At 44.9% G+C, this 26,043-nt stretch overlaps 1 protein-coding gene across 2 annotated transcripts in view; it reads right to left on the bottom strand.

Moving 5' to 3' along the window:
• The window catches only part of LOC140200581 (alpha-1,3-mannosyl-glycoprotein 4-beta-N-acetylglucosaminyltransferase B), a 431,883-nt gene that overhangs the window by 54,393 nt on the left and 351,447 nt on the right, over positions 1-26,043 (bottom strand). Inside the window, exons 1-2 of one of the 2 annotated variants that reach the window (XM_072264114.1) lie at positions 15,891-16,098; positions 3,543-3,692 (exon numbers count right to left, since the gene is read on the bottom strand). In XM_072264114.1, the coding sequence (XP_072120215.1) occupies positions 3,543-3,689 (147 nt within the window). In that variant the 5' untranslated portion in view covers positions 3,690-3,692; positions 15,891-16,098. Of the gene's footprint in view, positions 1-3,542; positions 3,693-15,890; positions 16,099-26,043 lie in introns of those variants that run through there. The other variant, XM_072264112.1, reaches the window with a different exon arrangement.

Here is a 26,043-nt window from a genome sequence, read left to right as displayed (position 1 = left end):
TACTGCAGAACAAGAAGTTTCAGTGTCAGATTCTGAAATCTAGGCTACGATTACTTTCTCTGGAACAGAGAGAAGGAAGAATTAGCTAGAAGATAAAATTGTATGGGGGACCCAAGTACAGCAAACAGAGAAAGACTCATTTTCCTCAGCAAAGAACTGGTGAGCCCAGGTTGTTACAGATAGGATTACAAGACAAATCTTCCGGAGCTACAGTTAAGAAATGGGATAAACATTTTTGGGCTCAGACCAAATGGCTTCCTTCTCAAATGAAAATTTACAAGTGCAAAAAAGAGCATTTTAACGTTCACCCAAAGCAAGAGAAATTTCAGAAGGGACATGTTCCTTGCCTCCAGTTGCTATTGATGCCCCAGCCAATTCCCAGTGCTATCTGGTAGAGTGGGAAAACTATAAATGCTCCATAAAATTACTGACTTGTTTGACAAAACTACAATCGCATTTAGTTACACTTATCAGAAGTATGATTTCCAAAGATAAATCCAAACCACCTCACACTTCTTTGTTGTAAATAACTTAACAGAGAGACCTAGAATCTCAATTATTTTCATGGTCTTTTAGCACTAAGTTGATTAGAAGATAGTAATTTCAGTTTTTTTTTCATTAACAGTTTCCTTTCAGGGACATGACTATCTATCAACTTGTTTTTTTAAACAAATTTAGATTACTTGATTAAAGAACAAGAGAAAAATAATTCCTACACGTCAGTCCATGGCTTCCTGTTCTGCCATAATGAGACCGCCCTCAGGTTAGAGAAGCACCACCTCATATTCCATCTAGGTAGCCTCCAACATGATGGCATGAACATTGATTTCTCCTTCAGGGTAAATTTTCCCCTCCCCCTTCGTTCTTCAATTTCCCACTCTGGTCTCTCAGCTCCACTCAGCTGCCTTCAACCTTCCTCTGGTGCCCCTCCTCCTTCCCTTTATCCCATGTTCACTTCTCACTCTATCAGATTCCTTCTTCAGCCCTTTGCCTTTTCCACCTTTCACCTCCCAGTTCTTACTTCATCCCCACCTTCCCCACCCACCTGGCTTTACGTATCAGCTTCTAGCTTGTCCTCCTCCTCCCCCCACCCCGACCCTCCTTATTCTGGCATTTTCCCCCTTCCTTTCCAGTCCCTATTAAGGGTTTCAACCCAAAATATTGACTGTTTATTTGCCTCCACAAATGCTGCCGAATTCCTCCAACATTCTGTATGTTGCTTTGTAATGCTAGCATCTTCAAAATCTCGTGTTTAAGAGATCAACAAATTTATATTAAACCCACATGCTAGTTTTTAGTTCCCCTTCACAGGGAAAAATACTGTGTACTTTCATAGAAACACAGAAATCCTACAGTACAATACAGGCCCTTCGGCCCACAAAGCTGTGCCTAACATGTCCCTACCTTAGAACTACCTAGACTTTACCCATAGCCCTCTATTTTTCTAAGCTCCATGTAGCCATCCAGGAGTCTCTTAAAAGACCCTATCGTTTCCGCCTCCACCTGCAGCCCATTCCACACACTCACCACTCTCTGCATAAAAACTTACCCCTGACATCTCCTCTGTACCTACTTCCAAGCACCTTAAAACCATGCTCTCTCGTGCTAGCCATTTCAGCCCTGGGGAAAAGCCTCTGACTAGCCACATAATCAATGCCTCTCATTATCTTGTACACCTCTATCAGGTCACTTCTCATCCTCCGTCGCTCCAAGGAGAAAAGGCCAAGTTCACTCAACCTATTCTTATAAGGCATGCTCCCCAATCCAGGCAACATCCTTGTAAATCTCCTCTGCACCCTTTCTATGGTTTCCAGGTCCTTTCTGTAGTGAGGTGACCAAAATTGAGCGCAATACTCCAAGTGGGGTCTGACCAGGGTCCTATATAGTTGCAACATTACCTCTCGGCTCTTAAATTCAATTCCACGATTGATGAAGCCCAATACACTGTATGCCTTCTTAACCACAGAATCAACCTGTGCAGCTGCTCTGAGCATCCTATGGACTTGGACCCCAAGATCCCTCTGATCCTCCACACTGCCAAGAGTCTTACCATTAATACTATATTCTACCATCATATTTAACCTACCAAAATGAACCACCTCACAGTTATCTGGGTTGAACTCCATCTGCCACTTCTCAGCCCAGTTTTGCAACTATCAATATCCCGTTGTAACCTCTGACAGCCCTCCACACTGTCCACAACACCCCCAACCTTTGTGTCATCAGCAAATTTACTAACACATCCCTCCACTTCCTCATCCAGGTCACTTATAAAAAAATCACAAAGAGTAGGGTGTCCCAGAACAGATCCCTGAGGCACACCACTGGTCACCGACCTCCATGCAGAATATGACCCATCTACAACCACTCTTTGCCTTCTGTAGGCAAGCCAGTTCTGGATCCACAAAGCAATGTCCCCTTGGATCCCATGCCTCCTTACTTTCTCAATAAGCCTTGCAAGGGGTACCTTATCAAATGCCTTGCTGAAATCCATATACACTACATCTACAGCTCTACCTTCATCAATGTGTTCACCCTATCTATGGCTCAGGATTTTATACATATCTGCAAGGTTATCCTCCAGTCTCCCACACTCCAAGGAATGGTCCTAACCTATCCAACCTCTATCTAACAAGAGAAAATCTTCAGATGCTGGAAATCCAAACACACACAAACTGCTGGAGGAACTCAACATGCCAAGCAGTGTCTATGGAAAAGAGTACAGTTGACATTTCGGGCAGAGACCCTTCAGCAGGATTGGAGGGGAAGGGACCCTCCCCTATAGTTCAGGCCTGAGTCCAGACAGTGTCCTTGTAATTCTCCTCTGCACACCTTCCAGATTAACGGCATCTTTCCTGTAACAAGGCGAATAAAAATTGTGCACAATGTGGCCTCAAGATTTTGAAAAACACTTTTTCATCATCCTGTCTACATGCAACTGCTAGTGGAAAAATGTTTAGAGATATACTGCAGAGCACTAGGGGGATCTTCTTCACTCAGAGTGATGAGAGTGTGGAATGAGATGCCAGTGCAAGTGGTGGAGGCAGGTTTGATTGCACAATTTAAGATACTTTTGGATAAATACATGGGAGTGGTATGGAGGGCTGTGGTTGGGGTGCAGATGGATAGGACTACGCAGATCAATAGTTTGGCATGGACTAGATGGGCCAACAGGCATGCTTCTGTAATATAGTGCTCTATGACTATGACAGGAAAACGGTACTGATTGTGGATGATCAGCCATGATCACAGCTAATGGTGGTGCTGGCTCGAAGGGCTGAATGGCCTACTCCTGCACCTATTGTCTATTGACTCTAGTAAAAGAATAATGGTGGACTGCTTGTAAGAGCTGGGACTGGCAATGATCAATTAGAGTCCCTTTGTGAAGTAGGATCTTGATTATCTGGACACTAAGTGAAGGTCACATTTTCAGCACAACCAACAAGTTGAATCATCTGATCAACTGGGAAACAACAGACAAAAAAAGTTTAGAAACCTCATGCTTATTCTAAGCAGAGTGCTGAATCCTCAGGTAGCCTCACCTTAGGTGGCGGTGGAGTACTTGGCTCAGCCTCACTTGTTACTGGACTTTCATCAAGTTCGTCTTCCAAAACATCGTCATCATCTTCAGCAAAGACCACAGCAACACCAAGTATCAGCACCAACGTCAACCACAGTTTCATCTTCATTTTCTGTGAATAAAGCACCATACTTATAAAAATAGACATAAGTAAATATGCAGATGCTAGAAAAGCAAAGCAACACACACAAAATGCTAGAGGAATTCAGCAGGTCAGACAGCATCTATGGCTAGAATTATGACGTTTTGGACAGAGACCCTTCTTCAGGACGGAAATGGAAGGGGGAAGTCACCAGAATAACAGAAACAGAAGGTGGAGGGAGGGACTGGAGGCTAGAAGGTGATAGGTGAAGTGGGAAACGCAAGGGTTGGAGAAGAAAGGTTCTTTTAAAAATAGTACTTTTATGCATGTTCCCAATTTTAAAGAATATTGGGGAAGTTTTTTTCTAAGACAAGCTTTGTCACATGTACACTGAAACATATAATCAAATGCATCATCTACATCAATGACCAACACAGTCTGAGAATGCGCTGGGGCAGCCCGCAAGTGTTGCCACACTTTCAGTGCCATGGTAGCATGCCCACAACTGACTAACCTTAGTCTGTAAGTCTTTGGAATGTGGGAGAAAACTAGAGCACACAGAAGAAACGTACGCAGTCATGGGGAGAATGCTACAGACAGTAGCAGAATATGAACCCTGATCACTGGCACTGTAAAATGTTATGCTATGGTGGCACTGTGAAAAGGTTTGTACTTTGAAAGGCACAAGGGAGCACTGTGACCTTCTAGCCTAGTAGACTTTAGTGATCTGTGTGCCTAGGGGACAAAATCCAGTTACCCAATGCGGAAAGAGAATCAGATCTAAGAAAGTACTGACATGACTGAAAAATGAGGTGTATCAGGAGTAAAGATTTCAGACTGATGAGGTTTTATTCAAAACTTATGTAAACATTAGAATAGATTTGAGCACTTGGAGAAGCATAGTCTGATTAGGCATTAGGCACTGTCAGCATCAGCACTGGGTGGCAGGGTGGGATACGTCTCTATCAAAGAAGGTGGAAGGCACTCCTTCTCTCCACTAGCCTCCAGGTCATTCTTGGGCTAGAAGTAGCAGCTGCCTTGCCCCCAGTCAGGGTCACGTGCAGCCATGGGAGCAGGTGGTGGATGAATGCATAAGCAGCTGGTGCAGATCACAAGTTCTGGTTATGTCTACCTGGTGCCAGTGGTCACAATCTCTGAAGAGTATTGATAATAGCTGCAGTCAACTGTCTTGTAAAGACACTGCCCAGAAGGCGGCAATGGCAAACCACTTCTGTAGAAAAATTTGCCAAGAACGATCATGAAACCATAATTGCCCCCAAGTCAAATGACATAGCATATGACGATGATTGTCAGCACGGCTTTGTGAGAGGCAGGTCATTTTTCATGACACTAGTTTTGAGTTTTGAGGTGGTGACAATACAAATTAATGAAGATAGAGCAGTGGATGTGGTGTATATGCATTTTACTCTGGCATTTGACAAGGATCTCCAAGGTAGACTCATCCAGGTAGTCAAGGTAGAGTAGATATGGGCTCCAGGGAAACTTAACTGAGGATTCAGAATTGGCCTGCCCACAGAAGGCAGAGGGTGCTTGTAGACAGTGTTTTCTGCCTGGAGGTCAGTGACCAGTGATGCTCCACAGGGAGCAGTTCTGGGACCCTGATATGTGATTTTTAAAAAAAATATATAGATATATAAATGATTTGGACAAGGAAGTGGAGGAGTGGCTTAGAAAATTTCTAGACGACGAAAGGTTGGTGCTGTGGAGAGAGTAGAAGGTTGTCATAGGTCACAACAGGATGCAAAGTTGGGTGGAGAAGCAGCATATGGAGTTCAGTAAGTGTGAAGTGATACACTTCAGAAGATTAAACTCGAAAGTGGAGTACAAAGTTTATGGCAGGATTCCATGCAGGAGGAACAGAGGGATCTTGGGGTCCCCATACACAGATCCCTCAAAGGTGCTAGGGTTATTAAAAAGGCATATGGTGTATTTGTCTTCACTAGACAAGGGATTGAATTCAAGGGTCACAAGGTAAGATTGCATCTCTATAATACTCTGCTTGGACCACACTTACAAGAATTGTGTTCAGGTCTGGTTGCCTTACAAGGGCACAGAAGCATTAGAGAGCTGATCCAGATTACTACATTACCATCCAGATCGTTGATATAGATGACAAACAACAGACTCAGCACCATTCCCTGCAGCACACCAGATGTCACAGGCCTCCAGTCCGAGAGGCAACCATCTATCACCACTCTCTGGCTTCATCCACAAAACCAATGTCTAATCCAATTTACTACCTCATCTTGGATACCAAGTGACTGAACCTTCACGACCAATCTCCCATGCAGGACCACCAACCTGGCAAGACCTTGCATACCCAGTCTTCGCCTTCCTGGTAAACCTCCTTGAAAAAACCCCATGATTGGTTAAACAAGACATGCTGACTATCCCTAATAAGTTCATGTCTATCCAAATACTTATACAAATGTTTGTATATCTGGTCTCTTGGAATATCGTCCAATAACTTTCCCACTACTGATCTCAGGCTCACTGGCCTATAATTTCCTGGCTTATTCTTAGAGAGCCTTTCTTAAGTATTCTAAAGGCAAGATGACACAACCATAGCTAACAAGAGAAATCAAAGCCAACATAAAAGCCAAAGAGAGGGCATGTAATAGAGCAAACATTAGTGGGAAATTAGAAGATTGAGAAACTTTTAAAACCCAACAGAAGGCAACTTTTTTTTTAAGGTAAAGATGGAATACGAAAGCAAGCAAGCTAATAATATTGAAGAGAATAACAAAAGTTTCTTCAGATACATCAAGTGTTAAAGAGGCAAGAGTGGATATCAGACTACTGGAAAACAATGCTGGAGAGGTAGTAATGGGGGACAACAAAATGGCAAACTAAATTAAGTATCTTGCATCAGGCTTTACTGTGGAAGACACTAGCAGTATGGTGGAAGTTCCAGTTTTCAGGGGGCATGAAGTGTGTGAAGTTACCATACTTGAGAGATCATTCTTGCGCAACTGAAAGGTCTGTAGGTAGACAAGTCACCTGGATCACATGGTGTACACTCCAGGCTTCTGAACAAGCTGGCTGAAGAGATCGTGCAGGCATTAGTAATGATTGTTCAAGAATCACCACATTCTGGAATAGCTCTGGAAGACTGGAAAATTGCAAATGTCACTCCATTCTTCAAGAAGGGAGAGGGGCAGAAGAAAGGAAATTATAGGCCAGTTAGTCCGACCTCAGTGGTTGGGAAGATATTGGAATCGATTAAGTTTGAGGTCTCAGGGTAATAGGGGGCACATAATTAAATAGGTGGTTGTAATCTGTATGGTTTCCTCAAGAGAAAATATTTCCTGACAAATCTGTTGGAATTCTTTGAAGAAATAACAAGCAGGATAGACAAAGGAAAATCAGTTGATGTTATGTACTTCGATTTTCAGAAGGTATTTGACAAGATACCACGCCAGGCTATGAGTCAATGGTATTACAGGAAAAGTTCTAGCATGAATAAAGCAGTGACTGTTTGGCAAGGAGACAAAGAGTTGGAATAAAGGGAGCTTTTTCTGGTTGGCTGCCGGTGACTAGTGGTGTTTCACAGGCAGTCTGCATTGGGACTGGTTCTTTTTACGTTATATGTTAATGATTTGGATGATGAAATTGATGGCCCTGTTGCAAATCTTGCATTACGATATGAAGATAGGTGGAGGGGCAGGTAACTTTGAGGAAGTACAGGAACTACAGAAGGTCTTAGATTAAGAGAATAGGCAAAGAAATGGCGGATGGAATACAGTGTCGGGAAATGTATGGTCATGCACATTGGTAGATGAAAAGTTTGAATATTTTGTAAACAGAGAGAAAACACAAAAAAAACAGAGGTGCAAAGGGTCTTGGGAGTCTTTGTGCAGGATTCCCTAAAGGTCAATTTGCAGTTGAGTTTGAATTTGCAGAAGGCAAATGCGATGTTAGCATTTATTTCAAGACGACTGGAATACACAAGGATGTAATGTTGCGACTTTATAAAGCACAGGTGAGCCTGGTGTGCCTAAAAACTTTTGCACAGTACTGTACTTGTCACTGTGGAGCAGCGAGTTTGTAAATCTGACCGAGCAAAGAATGTTGGGAATGATCAGGGTGGAGGAGGGGCAGCACCCAGGTGCAGACACACCCAGCCCTGAGACACCAGGCAAGGTCATTCCATTCCAAACAATTGATTTAGTGATCACTACAGAATGTCTCTTCGGTGCAACCTGCTCCGTCTCCTCTCCAGAATCTTAACCAGAATCCACTGTAAATGCAAGTCTTTCGGGATTCTATCCAGGAGGTTGCCAACATGAGTAAGAGTTCAGCACGGACTAGAAGGGCCGAGATAGCCTGTTTCCGTGCTGTAATTGTTATATTGGAATAACCCACAGTGCAAGTCAGAACCTGGTAATGACACAAGAAGATTGTCCACATACTGCGCACCTTCATGGGACATAAACCAACTCTTGCCAAAGGCCAAAAGAACATTATGGAACAGAAGCCATCAACAATTAGGTCAGGATCAATGCAGCCACCTAGACTAGATTTGTCTGCCAACTGGGATTTCCCAAGATTTTTTTTTAAAAAACGGGAACAATTATCTGGAATTCAGGGCCACCACATCAGTAGCAAGTTTTCCCAAAAGGCAATGATAAAAGATTAGCTTTGTGTTATATACAGCAAAACAATATAATATGTTATTTGCATCAAAGACCACAGTCCGAGGATGTGCTGGGAACAGCCTGCAAGAGTTGCCATGCTTTCAGCGCCAACACAGCATACACACAACTTAATAACCTTAACCTACAGATCTTTGGAATGTGGGAAGAAACTACAACACCCAGAGGAATTCACATTATAATGGGGCGAATGCACAAACTCCTTACAGGCAGCAATGGGAATTGAACCCTGATTATAGCTGGGCACTGTAAAGCATTACACTAACCTCTACGCTATCGTGCTACCAATACGAATTGGATTCATACATGAAACTTGCCAAGGTCTCAGATCATAGAATGACTACCAGAGGCGGTACAACCTGACGCTCCCCCACGTCACTGAGTCTGTTGGAGCAACAGCAGTTTAGATAGCGCATCACTCTATAGCCAAAATTCTTTCCTTTCAGATACCAGTCTGTCTTCCAATGACATGGCTACAAGAGTAAGTCAAATGCTGGGTATCCTGCAGCAAGTGATTCACTTCACAATATTCCAATACCTGTCCACCATCTTGAAAGCCCAAGTCAGTGATGGGAAAGTTCTTCACTTGGGTGAGTTTGGTTTGAACTTAGGCACTACTGTAGCATAGCAGTTAGCACAAGTCTTAATAAGTAAAAAAGCTACCTCTATTGTTACAATGCACACCAGACCCTAGGTCACTGTGGTGACACCTTGAGCCAATCTACATTTATATCTTTTAGCTCTCAATTTCTCCACCAAATAGGTAGTTTCTAACTACTGTCCATATCTTTCATTATTTTAATTACCTCCACCATATTCCCTAAACCTGTTGTTCTAGGAGATCTCCAACTTCTCCATAACAATACACACACAAAATGCTGGAGGAACTCAGCAAGTGAGGCAGCACCTATGGAAATGAATGAATAGTTGACATTTCAGGTCAAGACCCTTCTTCCAACTTCTGCAGTCAATACAAAAAATCCTTCAACCCTGCTATCATTCTGGTAAATCCACTCTTAAAATGTCCCGCCTGAAACTGATTTATTATGACTTCCTTGCCCTTGTATTCTATGCCTCCCTTCAGAAAGCTCAGGATATTGTATACTTTTTAACCACTTTCTCAATTAAAGATTCTTCATCCCATGTTCTTGAGATTTATTGCTTATTTATTACTTTTTTTCCTTTATTTGCAGTTTGGTCTTTCATTGATTCTATTATCTTTATTGGATATATTGAAAATGCCCTCAAGAAAATGAATCTCAAGGTTATATATGTTGACCTAATGACTTTGATAATAAATTTAGTTTGAACTTGCCTTGTCAGGCACTTCTAACAAACATGCACGACTATCCCTAGATGTGAACTCTTACATAACTACAGAATGCTATTCTAAAAGTGAACATTGCCTCTTTCTTCATGCCAACATGTTAATACATGACATTCTCCATTACAGAAAGGAGAAAGGACCAATGCTATTTCCTCCGTGGCTTCCTTCCTTCCTTTACCCAGGATGCACCTATAAGCAGATATATCCACTTTGAGTACAACTGGCCTTATCAAGAAAGTTACTAATCATGGACCTAAATGAAGTAGCAGTTAAATTTCTGAATGAGCTAGGAATACAGGCTTAAGTATTCACTGTACCTCAGCCATGTGTTCTGCTCCTACATTGATTTCCTTTTCAGTCACCGATTAATTCCACCTCTAGATAGGCCAGAAATGCTTAATGGGAAGCATGCTTTATGTAGTGTAGCGGTCAGCATGACACTATCACAGCTCAGGGAGTCGGAGTTCAATTCCAGAGTCCTCTGTCAGAAAGTTTCTAGTTCTTCCCATCTGCATGTGGGTTTCCTTCGGGCGCTCTGGTTTCCTCCCACAGTCCAAAGATGTACCGGTTAGTAGATTATTAGTAATCAGTTGTTTTGCCACAGCACAACATTGCAATAAAAAAATAAAAATCCATAAATTACAAGTATAAATTAAAAAGAAAATTGAATTAAGTAGTGGAGAATGAGATGAAATAAAATAGTGAGGTAATGTTCATGGGTTCACTGTCCATTCAGAAATCTGATGGCAGAGGGGAAGAAGCTGTTCCTGAATCATTAAGTGTCTGTCTTCAGGCTCCTGAAGCTCCTCACTGATGGTAGCAATGAGAAGAGAGTATGACCTGGGTGATGGGGGTCCTTAATGATGAATGCCACCTTTTTGAGTCATCGCCTTTTGAAGATGCCCTGGATGCTGGGGAGCCCATGAAGCTGGCTGATGTCACAACTTTTTTGCAATCTTCTGCAGTGGTCCCTCCATACCAAATGGTGATGCAGCTGGTTAGAATTCTCTCCATGATACAGCTGTAGAAATTTTCTAAAGCCTTTGGGTATCTACCAATTGCCAAACTTTTAATGAAATACAACTGCTGTCATGACTTCTTTGTAACTGTACATGTTGAGCACATGAAAGATCTGACACTCAGGAACTTGAAATTGCTCACCCTTTCCACCATCCAGCATGGTCCATCACGGGATCCACTGGATGGAAAAGCTGTCCTTTTCCAAAGGATCATTCACGCAGAAATTAAATGGGAAGAATCGATATTCTCAACAAATTGCAGTTGAAATATGCCGGAGGGTGAAAATTAACTCAGGCCTAACCATATGCAGGCAGCATGGTAGTGTAACACTATTACAGTGCCAGCAACCGGGTTCAGTTCCTTCTACTGACTGCAAGGGGCTTGCACATTCTCTCCATGAGCATGTGGGTTTCCTCCCGCATTACAAAGATGTACAGGTTACTTGGTCACATGAGTGTAATTGTGCAATGTGGGCTCTAGGGGCCAGGCATAACTGTTACTGTGCTGCATCTCTAAATCAAAATTAAATGCACTGGATGGCTCAAGACATCAGCCTAGGCAGTGAACACTGACATCATTTAACAGGCATCTGGGTATTCTAACGATGCTGCAAAAGGGGATTAATTTCATTAGTCATCAGGAAGTGCAATAATGAAATGATGAAAAGTAACACAGTCTCTGTTTATGAACGCCAACTGTTCATCCCTCTCTATAGATGCTGCCTGACCCAAGTTCCTCCAGCATTTTGTGCACGTTACCCTGGACTTTCAGCACCTACAGAATTGCTCGGATGAGCAGTCTCAATATTCTTGGGGGGGGGGGGGGCGGTCAACATCTCTGAAGATCTAACCTGGGCCCAACATAATGATACAATTGCAATGCACGACAGTAGCTATATTTCATTAGCAATTTGAGGACACTTGGTATGCCAAAGACTCTCACAGATTTCTACAGATGTATCATGGATAACTGGTTGCATCACTGTCTGGTATGAAGAGGCCACTGCACAGGATCAGAAAAAGTGGTAGAAAGTTGCAAATTCAGCCAACTCCATTATGGGCACTAGGCTCCACAGCATCATGGACATCTTCAAAATGCAATGCTTCCAAAAAAAAAAAAAAAAAAAAACAGTACAGGAGTCTTGCAGTAGTAACCTGATTCTGATTCAGTCTCATAAGTCAGTAACAGGGCAAGTGTCCAAAAGCTTAAGGAGAACATGTTGGGAGCATCTCGGAAAACAAGAGAGATGCACAAAGGTGAACTCAAAATCCCATCTTTAGTTGATGAAGTAACTGCCAATATTTAAACATTTAATTTCATGGATGCTAGACACACAGTACTGAACTGTCCAACTGTCCATGAGACTTGTCCAACTGGAATTGAGTTGAGAGTTAAAGGGCAAAAGTTTAGAGGTAACATGAGGGGGAACTTCTTTACTCAGAGAGTGGTAGCTGTGTGGAATGAGCTTCCAGCAGAAGTGGTTGAGGCAGGTTCGATGTTGTCATTTAAAGTTAAATTAGATAGATATATGGACAGGAAAGGAATGGAGGGTTTATGGGCTGAGTGCAGGGCGGTGGGACTAGGTGAGAGTAAGAGTTCGGCACGGATGGCCTGTTTCCGTGCTGTAATTGTTGTATGTTATATGGAATAACAAATAAGAAGGGAACTCATTGAAATAAGATTTGACATCTGAGCCATATGAGAACACAATCATTCACGCACGGCTGAATTGAGATAACAAGTGCAAAACTGGGTGAGGCAGAACTTGTTTTAATGGTTCCAGAGATGATCATAGTTCAAAGTAAATTTTATTATCGAAGTACATATAATCGCCATATAGAACCCCAAGATTCATTTTCTTGTGGGCATACTCAAATCTACAGAACTATAACAGAAGCAATGAAAAGGCTGCCCAACTATGGTGTTCAACCAGAATGCAGAAGACAAACTATGCAACTGCAAAGATGAACAGTAGAATAAATAAGCAATTAATATTGATGATGCTGTTGTTGTTGCTGAACAATGTGGGCATACTATGTTGGCGTCGGAATGTGTGTTGTCAGTTGCGGATTACCTTTAGCACATCTTTAGGTTGATGCATTTCACTGTATATTTTGATGTACACAAGATAAATGAGTCTGAATTCATTACCATTTATAAACAAAAAAGTATCAACTTAACAGTTAAGTGCAAAATCTAATGAAGTTGCACTAGTATTTGCAATACTGGGGGACTAAGGAAGAGCCAGCCACATGAACACTAACAGTAAAGTCTACAAGTAGCAGAAGGCAGTAGGAAAGTGAAGCAGACCGAAGTTACTGAAGGCCACAAAAATCCCCATATGGGATCAGATGCTCATCAGGTTAACTAGAATACCAAAACGTGGCCAAGAGGGTAGTGCAGCTTGTGGTCTTCCTATGTTTTCCATTTGGTGCAATAATACTTCAAGCAAATTTGACACACTTGGGTCAGAAGTACCTTCTATATTATATTCGTAATTACAACCCTTGCTGACACACAAATGCAGACAGTTTTCTCCATGTCTATCCTATTGGAACACTAGTTTTGGAAGAGGTTTCAGCCATTTCTTTCTCTAATGAGAGCGCCGTGGTATTTTTCTAGCAGTTACACCTGTTCTATTCAAGAAACAGCAGCAAGTTTTCCCATTTGTTCTTTAGGAGAGGAGAAAATTAGGAGCTCAAGAGTGGTCTAATCCATGTCCCATATACAAAATGTTTTTGACCCATTCTTCTCAGAACCAACACACGAATAAAATATCCCACATGTTGGAGTGCTCTTTCAGTTTTACTTATTTGGAGATACAGCACCGAACAAGCTCATGACCCAATGAACCGTGCTGTCCAGCAACCCCCATTTAACCCCAGCCCAATCAGAGGACAATTTACAATGACCAATCAACCTATAAACCGGTATGTCTTTGGACTGTGGGAGGAAACTGGAGCACCCAGAGGAAATCCACACAGGAAGAATGTGCAAACTTTCTTACAGAGAATGCTGGAATTGAACTCAACTCCAATGCCCCAAGATGCAACAACATCATGCTAATTGCTACACCGAGGTGTGACAAATGGGATACCCCATTCTTTCAAAAATTCCTCCCCTTTTTCCCCATGCCAGCAACTTGTATTTCCCCTTTGGAAAGGGATGTCTAAAATTTCTACTGCCATATCAGGTGGTGCATTCTAAACATAACCTGTTCTCTAACCCTCTAAATATAAACTTCAGCAAAAGTTTATTTGAAAGTAATTCATTCTTCCTAACTTAGTTTAGACATTAGGAAAAAAATCTGTCAGAATTGAGGAAATTTCAGTTGACATTACACATCATGTACATGAAGATCTAATCAACATTAGATACAAGTACTTAAGTTACATAGTTAGTATTACTAAACTACAAAAAAAATTGCCTTTCGAGAATATAGGACAGTACAGCACAGGCCCTCCAACCCACAAGATTGTGCTGAACCAACTAATAATCAAATGGCCAACTAATCTCTTTTGACTATACAATATCCATATCCTTCCATTTTCCTTATATCCATGTGCCCATCCAAACATCTCAAATGTACCTACCTCTACCAGCACCCCAGGCACCCACCACCCCCTCACTTAAATGCACGCCCTGTGGCATTAAACATTCCAAACCCTGGGAAAAAGATACTGTCTGTCTACTCTATCTATGCCTCTCATAATCTTATAAACCTCTACCTGATCTCCACCCAGCCTCAAACTCTCCAAAGAAAACAATCCAAGTTTGCCCACCCTCTCCTTATAGCACATGGCCTCCAATTCAGGCGGCATTCTGGTAAACCTCTTCTGCACCCTCCCCAGAGCCTCAATAATACATCACCTCAAAGCCCTTCAGAAAAGCATTTCAGAGCTGTCTGGGAAAGTGATCTAAAGCATTGGAAAATAAACTGGCAGATCTACCATTAAAAAGGCAACATCCATCATTAAGAACCCCCAACAGCCAGGACATGCCCTCTTCTCATTGCTACCATCAAGGTGGTGGTGGTACAGGAGCCTGAAGACCCACACTCAATGTTTCAGGAACAGCTTCTTTCCCTCTGCCATCAGATTTCTGAATGGACCCCAAAGAACACTACCTCATTTAATTTTCTCTCTTTTTGCAGTACTTAATTCAATTTTCTTTTTTATTTGTACTTGCCACATGTACACTACTCACTATTTTACTTTTCTTGCTCTTTTTGCAATACATTTAAATACAGTTCTTTTAATGAATATTGTCATGTACTGCTACCACAAAACAACGATTTTCATGACATATGCCAGTGATATCAAATCTGAAATCTGATCCCACAACACAACCACTCAGATCAAGGGAATTCTCCCAACCAACTGATCAATTACTCAACTGAAATCACTGACAGAAAAACAATCTACTCAGTGCTCTCAGTTTGGGGGAGTTTACTGGCAACAACCTTGATTCAATCATTATACTCAAATAACTACTTCAACTGTATTACTTAAATATATATTGATTCCTCCTCTACCCAAAAGCAGATCTGTAACAAAGTAGCACATAATTAGTGTCTTCCCAGACAGACTACAACAAATGCTTCTAGAATATACCATAGAGAAGAAAATATTTTATACATAGACACACCCCTCAGCTAAAAGTCGGGACAACTACCGCAACGAAGGGCCATCATGCAAATATGGAAAATAAGAGCACAATCTTCTTATTCTGGCACCTGTCCCCTTCCATTCCAGGCCTGATGATACCAAAACGTCAACAGTTTTATTCTCCATAGATACTGCATGACCTGCCGAGCTTTTACATCTTATGTTTGCTGTTCTGGATTCTCAGCATCTGCAGAATCTCGTGTTTAAGCGTGACTGCCCTAACCAACCGCATCACAGACACGCGGACTGTACAGAGGGCCTGCATCTAAAGTGAAGTCTTACCGGGAGGAGGAAACGGGGGTGGGGGGGTTATCAGGGTTGCGGGCACAGCGCCACCCGGCTTGACGGATACAAGGCCGGCCAGACCTCTCATCCAACACCCAAGTCCATGCTGCAGCACCGGCCGCAACTCGACGCCGGCAGTGGGGGAGGCCCCCAGCCAGACATAGTGGGACCTTGTGGGGGAATACCAATCTGAATGCAGAGGGGAAGCCAAAGGCCCCTACACCGCACCGACCCTCCATTAATCGGCACTCACCGTTCACTCCTCAGCACCCGCCACCAGCTCCGATCATGTGACCACCAGTCCGAGCTGCCACCTGCTAGCAGGCCCACCCTCCTTTTAAAAGAACGTGTCGCGTCGCTACTTCCGATTGGCCCTAGCCGCCGCCGGCTGCCGCGTTTTCCGTTCTTATTGGAGAATTAAACCGTTCGTCAAACCGCCTCTCATTCCGAGCGCGCCCCGGCTCCCTCGTGGAACCCGGTGATTGGAAGAAACTGGGATGAGGAAGCGGGAGCGAGCTGGGGGGTGGGGGTGGGGGTGGGGGAGGGAGGGAGTCAATCACGTGAGCTCGAGGCCCCGCCCTGCCCCCGCCTTTCCCTGGCGGAAGAGGGAGGGAGCGGTGAAGGTGAAAGTGGAGCCAATCATTTCTCTGAAACTTTTGGGCGACGGGGAAACAGAGCGAGAGAGAAATTGCTAGAAACGTTGAGAAGGGGCCGGAGAGAGCATTTGGGGAGGGGGATTAGGGAAGGTGTGCAAGAGGGAGGGGGATCGGGGAGGGGCGCAAGAGGGAGGGGGATCGGGGAGGGGCGCAAGAGGGAGGGGGATCGGGGAGGGGCGCAAGAGGGAGGGGGATCGGGGAGGGGCGCAAGAGGGAGGGGGATCGGGGAGGGGCGCAAGAGGGAGGGGGATCGGGGAGGGGCGCGAAAGGGAGGGGATCGGGGAGGGGCGCGAGAGGGAGGGGGATCGGGGAGGGGCGCGAGAGGGAGGGGGATCGGGGAGGGGCGCGAGAGGGAGAGGGATCGGGGAGGGGCGCGAGAGAGAGGGGATCGGGGAGGGGCGCGAGAGGGAGGGGGATCGGGGAGGGGCGCGAGAGGGAGGGGATCGGGGAGGGGCGCGAGAGGGAGGGGATCGGGGAGGGGCGCGAAAGGGAGGGGATCGGGGAGGGGCGCGAGAGGGAGGGGGATCGGGGAGGGGCGCGAGAGGGAGGGGGATCGGGGAGGGGCGCGAGAGGGAGAGGGATCGGGGAGGGGCGCAAGAGAGAGGGGATCGGGGAGGGGCGCGAGAGGGAGGGGGATCGGGGAGGGGCGCGAGAGGGAGGGGATCGGGGAGGGGCGCGAAAGGGAGGGGGATCGGGGAGGGGGGCGAAAGGGAGGGGATCGGGGAGGGGCGCGAGAGGGAGGGGATCGGGGAGGGGCGCGAGAGGGAGGGGGATCGGGGAGGGGCGCGAGAGGGAGAGGGATCGGGGAGGGGCGCGAAAGGGAGGGGATCGGGGAGGGGCGCGAGAGGGAGGGGGATCGGGGAGGGGCGCGAGAGGGAGGGGGATCGGGGAGGGGGGCGAGAGGGAGGGGGATCGGGGAGGGGCGCGAGAGGGAGGGGGATCGGGGAGGGGCGCGAAAGGGAGGGGATCGGGGAGGGGCGCGAGAGGGAGGGGGATCGGGGAGGGGCGCGAGAGGGAGGGGGATCGGGGAGGGGCGCGAGAGGGAGGGGATCGGGGAGGGGCGCGAGAGGGAGGGATTCGGGGAGGGGCGCGAGAAAGGGGATCGGGGAGGGGCGCGAGAGGGAGGGGATCGGGGAGTGGCGCGAGAGGGAGGGGGATCGGCGGAGGGGCGCGAGAGGGAGGGGATCGGCGGAGGGACGCGAGAGGGAGGGGTTTCGCGGAGGGGCGCGAGAGGGGGGGTTTGGCAGAGGGGCGCGAGAGGGAGGGGATCGGGGAGGGGCGCGAGAGGGAGGGGATCGGCGGAGGGGCGCGAGAGGGAGGGGATCGGCGGAGGGACGCGAGAGGGAGGGGATCGGCGGAGGGGCGCGAGAGGGAGGGGATCGGGGAGGGGCGCGAGAGGGAGGGGGATCGGGGAGGGGCGCGAAAGGGAGGGGATCGGGGAGGGGGGCGAAAGGGAGGGGATCGGGGAGGGGCGCGAGAGGGAGGGGATCGGGGAGGGGCGCGAGAGGGAGGGGTTTGGCGAGGGGCGCGAGGGAGGGGATCGGGGAGGGGCGCGAGAGGGAGGGGTTTGGCGAGGGGCGCGAGAGGGAGGGGTTTGGCGGAGGGGCACGAGAGGGGGGAGGGGGATTAGAGGGGCGCCAGAGGGGGGAGTGGGGGAGGGGTAGGAGAGGGAAGGGGTTTGGGGAGTTGTGCCGGGGGGGGGGGTTGGGGGAGGGGCGCGAGAGGGAGGGGGATTAGAGGAGGGGTGCGAGGGAGGGGGTATTTGCTATCCTCCAGTGTCTGGGTATCACACCTGCTGCTATCGAAATGTAAAACTCTGAGTTTAGCAATACCGTAGCAACCTGTGATGGATCTCCTGGGGATTTATCCACCTTTGGAAGTGTTTCTCACACTGTCAGGCACATTGTAGAATGTCAGTTCATTTAATTCTTGTTGTGTGACTGTGGTCTGATGCAGTTTTCCAAGTTATTAAAATTGATTTTCACCATGTACTACCTTGAGATACATTTTCTTACAGGTATTCATAGAAAAATAGTTAGGTTTGTGAAAAGCTTTGACAAACAACCAAGGTGCAAAAGTGAAGAAATTGTGCAGTAAAATAATTCTGAGAATATGAGTTGTTAAGTCTGCGAAAGAGAGTGTAAGTTGTAGAATTAGTGTAGAGTTGTGAGTGAAATTATCTACACTGAACGTTGTGGTTCACAGTTGCAGTGGGTAATGTTTAAATTTCTTTTGTTGTATTAGACAAAACCAATGCTTTTGGTTTTATTGATTGTCAAGACATTTTGCTTCTGGTTGGAACCTAGGTGTTAGAGGTTGATTATTTACCCTCCTTCTTTCCTCATTTACTTTAATGTTCTGAAAGATAGTGGGTCCATGTCTAAAATGAAATCATCTATCAGGTGGGAAGCATCGAAGGTCTCTGTGAATGGGAAGTTCTGGGTGAAGGCTTAGAGTGACCTTGGGTGTGATAGTTGTTAACACAGACCATACATTTTCCTGTATGTTTTGATGTACACATGATAAATGCATCTGAAGCTGGACATCAAGATGCTTCTGAACACCATTTAAACCCAAACATGAGAAAGTCTGCAGACACTGGAAATCCAAAACAACACACACAAAATGCTGGGAGAACTCAGCAAGTCACAAAGCATCTATGGAAAAGAATAAACAGTTGACATTTCAGGCCGAGACACTTCATCAGGACTGAGAAGGAAAAAGGAAGATGCCAGAATAAAAAGGTCGGGGGGAGGGGAAAGAGGCTAACTGGAAGGTGACACGTGGGTGGGACAGGTAAAGGGCTGGAGAAGAAAGAACTTGATAGGAGAGGAGAAAGGGAAGGAAGAGGGAATCCAGGGAGAAGTAATAGGCAGTGGAGAAGAAGTGAAAGGTCAGAGTGGGGAATAGAGAAAAGGAGTGGGGGGAAGTTGTTTACCAGAAGGAGGAACTGATATTCATGCCATCAGGATGGAGGCTACCCAGACAGAATACAAGGTGTTGCTCCTCCACTCTGAAGGTGGAGGAGCAACTTGGCTTAAGAGGTGGGAAGGGAATAGTCAAGATAACCATGGGAATCAGTAGGTTTATAAAAGATGTAACCTATTACCTTTGACTAAAAATCATATGAAGAGTGTTGGCTCTGGGCCTGGATTCACTCAAATTCAGAAGAATGAGGGGTGACCTAATTGAAACTTGAATGGTGAAAGGCCTTGGTGGAGAATATGGAGAGGATGTATCCTATGGTGGGAGAGTTTTAAGACCTGAGCATACAGCCTCAGAAAAGAGGGGCATCCTTTTAGAACGGAGACGAGGAGGAATTTCTTAGCCTGTGAGTGGTGAATCTGTGGAATTCTTTGCCACAGGCAGCTGTGGAGGCTTTTAAGGCAGAGGTTGATGGATTCTTGATTGGTCAGGGCATGAAGGGATACGGGTGGGGGGGCAAGAGATTGGGGTTGAGAGGAAAAATGGATCAGCCATGTTGAAATGGCAGAGCAGACTCGATGGGCCAAATGGCCTAGTTCTGCTCCTATGTCATATGGTCTTAAAAGTGCTACTTCTGAAGATGACAACTCCATTGTTAAGAATCCTGATGAATATTGGAAGAATTGAGTTCATGAATTCACTGCCTTCTAATTCAGGGCTGCAGCATGTTCAACTTCACCTCATTTTAAACCAAATCATCAATTGGGACGGTGCATAATTGCTTTCGGTTGCTAAAGTTCATGCTGATGAGCATAAGGAAGAAAGGATGGGTTCGTACCTTCAAATAAATCATTCATGATATAACAGAGAGCAGAAACTGTCAGCTGCCCTGTTTGGTGAGTTAGTTGGTCAGTTTCCTATCTCCCTATCTTGTTTGCTGTAACAGTGAGGCAAAGACAGAGACACTTGTGACCTCATTGAACTGACATGAGTACAGTAAATGCATATACTTAGAAAGCTCAAAACAGCGGGACGGTGGAGATGTGAATTATATACAATGGGATGATCTTAATTCTTCTGTCCAGATCAATGTTCCCATGGCTGTTGGGAGACAGTAGACGAGACATCACAGCTCTCACAATCATAAAGCGAGTTATATACATAGTTTAATGCTTATGTTTGTGCAATCTGCTTGGAAAAGTGTTCTTATTCCATGAGTCCAGTGTCAAACCTACATGGGAGCTGGTCAATTATAATTACAATTGTGCTGCTGGGGAGGGCAAAAAATCGATCAAGGATTCATTTTGAAAAAAAATCCAATACAGTATCCTTATCTGGTAGCATAGTGGTTAGTGTAATGCTATTACAGCGTTAGTGACCCGGGTTCAATTCCTGGTGGTGTCTGAAAATAGTTTGTGTGTTCTCAAACAACAAACAACGAAGGGTCTTGGCCTGAAATGTCGACTGTACCTCTTCCTAGAGATGCTGCCTGGCCTGCTGCGTTCACCAGCAACTTTGATGTGTGTTGTGTGTTCTCTCCATATTTCCTCCCATATTCCAAAGACTGGTAGATCAATCGGGAGAAAAATTGGGCCACATAGGTGTAATTGGGAGGCATGGGCTTATTGGATTGGAAGGGCCTGTTACTGTGCTTAATAACAAAATATATAAAATAAATAAACTTGAGGGAGGTGGGAGATCAGTGTCGGGTCTGAGCAGCCCAGGTTTTTGTCAGAGCATGAAGAGGTAGTCGTAAAAATGAAGTATTTCATATATTTGAGTCAGATCCTGCTGGCAAAGTTGATTACTTACAATAGGACTTAGAAATCCTCCAAACTTGCCTTTTTAGGTAATTTAAAGGTACGAAGTACATTTAACATAAGGAACTACTTCTAAGAGGTACTTTAAGTAAGTATCTCTACTTCCTTAGAAGTTTGCAAAGATTTGGCATGACATCTAAAACTTTGACAAAATTCAATAGATTTGTGGTGGAGAGTATATTGACTGGTTGCATCATGGCCTGGTTTTGGAACACCAATGTCCTTGGATGGAACTTCCTACAAAAAGTGGTGGATATATCCCACTCCATCACTGGTAAAATCCACCCCACCACTGAGCATATCTACACAAAGTGCTGTCACAGGAAGGCCGCATCCATCAAGGACCCCATACCACCCAAGCCATGCTCGCTTCTCGCTTACGCCATCAGGAAGAAGGTACAGGAGCCTCAGGACTCACACTAGCAGATTCTGGAACAGTTAATACCCCTCAACTACCAGGTTCTCGAACCAGAGGGGATAATTTCACTCACCCCATCATGAAACCGTTCCCATAACCTATGGACCACTTTCAAGGACACTTTATCTCATGTTCTTGATATTTAATGCTTGCTTGCTAATTTATTTATTATCTGTTTTATATTTGTACAGTTTGTTGTCTTTTGTACATCGGTTATCCTCCTGTTGGGTGTGGTCTTTCATTGATTCTATTGTTTCTTGGATTTGTTGTGAATCCTTGCAAAAAAAAAAATTCACGGTTGTACATGGTGATATATATATACCTTGATAATAAATTTACTTTGAATTTTTGAACTTTGAAGTAAATAGAGCAAGTTTCTATTGAATGTTGTTCGAAGAGCCAAGGGTCAGCTGAGGTAAAATGGTTTTGGGTGTGGGATTTGATACCTTGGCAGAGAGTTCAGAAGGACAGTAAGTGAAAAACATTTTTACTTTAGTGTGGGCTAGAATTCAGTGTTAATAGAAACAGTGAAGGCAGAAATCCTCATCAGTCCAACGTGAATTTGAAGAGCCATCACCTGCGATGGACCCTGTATTGTGATCAGGCTGCAGCAGCAGACACAATGGACTGAGTGGAAGAATCACTGAGACAATAAAAGTTAAAAGAGTTTACCTGTAGAAGTTTGTCAAAGTTTTGGATGTCATGCCGAATCTTCATAAACTCCTAAGGAAGTGAGAGGCACTAACATACTTAAATAAAAACCAGGCAACACACACAAAATGTTGGAGGAACTCGGTAAGCCAGGCAGCATCATTGGAAAAAAAGTACAGTCGATGCTTAGGGCTTTAATATTTCACTTTACAATTCAGATTGGAGGGTTGTGACTAGTGGTGTCCCACAAGGATCCGTTCTGGAACCTCCACTTTTCGTGATTTTTATTAACGACCTGGATGTGGGGGTAGAAGGGTGGGTTGGCAAGTTTGCAGACAACACAAAGGTTGGTGGTGGTGTAGATAGTGTAGCGGATTGTCAAAGATTGCAGAGAGACATTGATAGGATGCAGAAGTGGGCTGAGAAGTGGCAGATGGAGTTCAACCCGGAGAAGTGTAAGGTGGTACACTTTGGAAGGACAAACTCCAAGGGAGAGTACAAAGTAAATGGCAGGATACTTGGTATTGTGGAGGAGTAGAGGGATCTGGGGGTATATGTCCACAGATCCCTGAAAGTTGCCTCACAGGTAGATAGGGTAGTTAAGAAAGCTTATGGGGTGATAGCTTTCATAAATCAAGGGATAGAGTTTAAGAGTCGCAGGGTAATGATGCAACTCTATAAAACTCTGGTTAGGCCACACTTGGAGTACCGTGTCCGGTTCTGGTTGCCTCACTATAGGAAGGATGTGGCGGCATTGGAAAAGGTACAGAGGAGATTTACCAGGATGCTGCCTGGTTTAGAGAGTATGGATTATGATTCCATATTCCATATAAGGGAGCTAGGGCTTTACTCTTTGGAGAGAAGGAGGTTGAGAGGAGACATGATAGAGGTATACAAGATATTAAGAGGAATAGATAGAGTAGACAGCCAGCCACTCTTCCCCAGGACACCACTTCTCAATACAAGAGGACATGGCTTTAAGGTAAGGGGTGGAAAGTTCAAGGGGGATATTAGAGGAAGGTTTTTTACTCAGAGAGTGATTGGTGCGTGGAACGCACTACCTGAGTCAGTGGTGGAGGCAGATACACTAGAGAAATTTAAGAGACTACTAGACAGGTATATGGAGGAATTTAAGGTGAGGGGTTATATGGGAGGCAGGGTTTAAGGGTCAGCACAACACTGTGGGCCGAAGCACAACACTATGTTCTATGTTTACCTTTGTATGAAGTGGTAACTTATAATTTTTTTAAAACACTAAATCCCAGCTCTGGATTCGCCACATCCACCCTGTTAAGAGTCCTCTGCGCTGCAAAGAGCGTTCCAGAACATTGAAAGTAGTGGCTTTGAAGAGTGAATGTTCTGGTTACTATCCTCCAAAGTTCAGATTTACATTTATTTATTTATCACATACAAGAGAAAATCTGCAGATGCCGTAAATCCAAGCAACACACACAAAAAGATGGAGGAACTCAGCAGCCAGGCAACATCTATGGAAAACAGTAAATAGTTGACATTTCAGCCCGAGACCCTTCATCAGTCCTGATGAAAAAAAATTGTAATACACACACTTGTCCTGATGAAGGGTCTTGGCCTGAAACACACACACTCACTTGTCCTGATGAAGAGTCTCGGCTTGAAACGTTGACTGTACTCTTTTCCGTAGATGCCGTCTGGCCTGCTGGGTTCCTCCAGCATTTTGTGTGTGAAACAGCAAAATATGTCATTTTTCTTAACAACCAACGTAACCTAACGATGTGCTGGGGGCAGCCCACAAGTGTTACCACACATTCAGCACAATCATAGCATGCCCACAATGCTCGGCAAAAGAACACAGAACACAATAAACAGCAAAACAAGTCCCTTTCCTCCCTCCCCTCCTTCAACTCCAGGACAGGCCTCCAGTGTCCAAGCTTTAGCCATTGGGCTTGGACATCCATACTCTCAATTGACCTTCAGACTTCAGTTATAGTATCAACCCCTGGACCAGCCAATGATGAGACCCCGATTTCCAAGCATACCAAATCACTAGCCCTCGTGTCTCTTGGAACCCACTGACTTGAGAAAGCCCCACATCCACAGAAGTCCGTTGTCACCCATCCACTTTGCTGGTCTTCAAATCCAGAGTGGAGGTCTGATCACTAACTCTCCCACATCACTGTCCCTAAATCGTAACCTGACCCCATAATTCCCCTCTCTGCCCCCAAAACCATTCCTACAAGCTTAGAAAAACAACTAAGTCTGAGCTTCAATCTCTACAAAGCTCGATGCCATCTTGACTGTGAGATCTGGAAGTGCTCCTGTAGATTGGAGGGAAGCAAAAGTGATCCCACTCTTAAACAAAGGAGCGTTGAGAAACGGAACCAGGAATCAGTTGGTCTAACATCATTGGCAGGAAAAATAGAGAAATTAATACCAGCACACCTTGAAAAAGAAGATTAGGCTTGGAAGGAAAATTCATGTTTGGCTCACCCACTGGAGTTGTATGAGATTGTGGGCAGTAGAATAGGTAAATAGCAGGACCCTTAATAAGCATGGACATTAGAAGGGTCCATGGGTCCCTGGAAGTGGCAACACAACTAGACAGGTGGTAAAGAAGGTGCACAGCATGCTTGTCATCATCATTCAGGACATCGAGTATAAATGTTGGAAAGTATATTGCAGCCGTATAAAACTTCGGGTCTGTCTCTTTTGGAATACTGTGGGGAGCTCTGGTCGCCAGACAACAAGAGGGTGTGGAGAAGATGTAGAAAAGGTTTACCTGGTTACGTCCTGGCATGGAGAGTATTAGCTGTAAGGAAAGGTTGGACAAGCTTGAGTTGTTTTCTCTGTAGCATTGGAGGCTGAAGGAAGATCTGACAGGTTTATAAAATTGTGACACACTGTACAGGAATCTTTTCCCCAGGGTGAAAATTTCAAATAGATTTAGGGTGAGAGGAGGAAAGTTTAAAGGAGTTTTGCAAGGTAAGATTTTGTGTGACACAGTGAACAGTAGGTGCGTAGAAGTAGGTGGTGGGGAAAGACAGAGAGAGTGTGGATTATCATGTTTAAGAGTTTTAAGCAGACACGTGTATGGTTAGCACAGACCTGATGGGCTGAAGGGCCTCTTGCAGAGTTTTACTATTCCATGTTCCATAATGAGAAGGTGTCAGTGAATGTGGTGTATTGTCATTTCACATAGTCCTACACAGGTTGGTCAACATCTTCAGAACACATGGAATTGGAAGTAATGCAATGATAGGGATAGAGAATTGGAGATGGGAAAAAACCTATTCAGGTTGTTGGTCTGTGATGAGTGGGGCATAGCAAGGATTGGGTTTGGCTCCAGCTCCACCATTTAGACCAGAATTAGGCCATTCCATCAAGTCTGCTCTGCAATTCAATCATGACTGACTTATTATCCTTCTCAAACCCATTTTCCTGCCTTCTGCCTGTAACTTTTGACGCCCTGACTAATCAAGAACCTATCAACCACTGCCTTAAATACACCCAATGACAGGGCCTCCACAGATGGTTGTGGCAATGAATTCCACAGATTCACCACTTTTTGGCTAAAGAAATTACTCAATTCTGTTCTAAATTGATGTCCCACTATTCCAGGGATTCACAACCCTTTTTATGCCACGGACCAATACCATTAAGCAAGGTCCATGGACCCCATATTAGGAACCCTTGCTATATTCTGAGGCTGTGCCCTCTGGTCTTAGATTCCCCCACTATAGGAAACATCCTATCTAGACCTTTAATATTCAATAGGTTTCAACAAACCCCCTCATTTTTCTAAACTCCAGCAAATACAGGCCCAGAGCCATCCAAAGCTCCTCATATGTTAACCCTGTCATTCCTGGAACCATTGTCCTGAACCTCCTCTGGACCCTCTCCAATGCCAGCATATCTTTTCTTATCTCTTAGATAAGGGGCCCAAAACTGTTCACAGTG

Source organism: Mobula birostris, chromosome 7, assembly GCF_030028105.1.
Source record: "Mobula birostris isolate sMobBir1 chromosome 7, sMobBir1.hap1, whole genome shotgun sequence".
NCBI lineage: Eukaryota > Metazoa > Chordata > Chondrichthyes > Myliobatiformes > Myliobatidae > Mobula > Mobula birostris.
The sequence above is the reverse complement of the archived record's forward strand: the minus strand, read 5'-3'. Positions and strand labels throughout refer to the sequence as shown.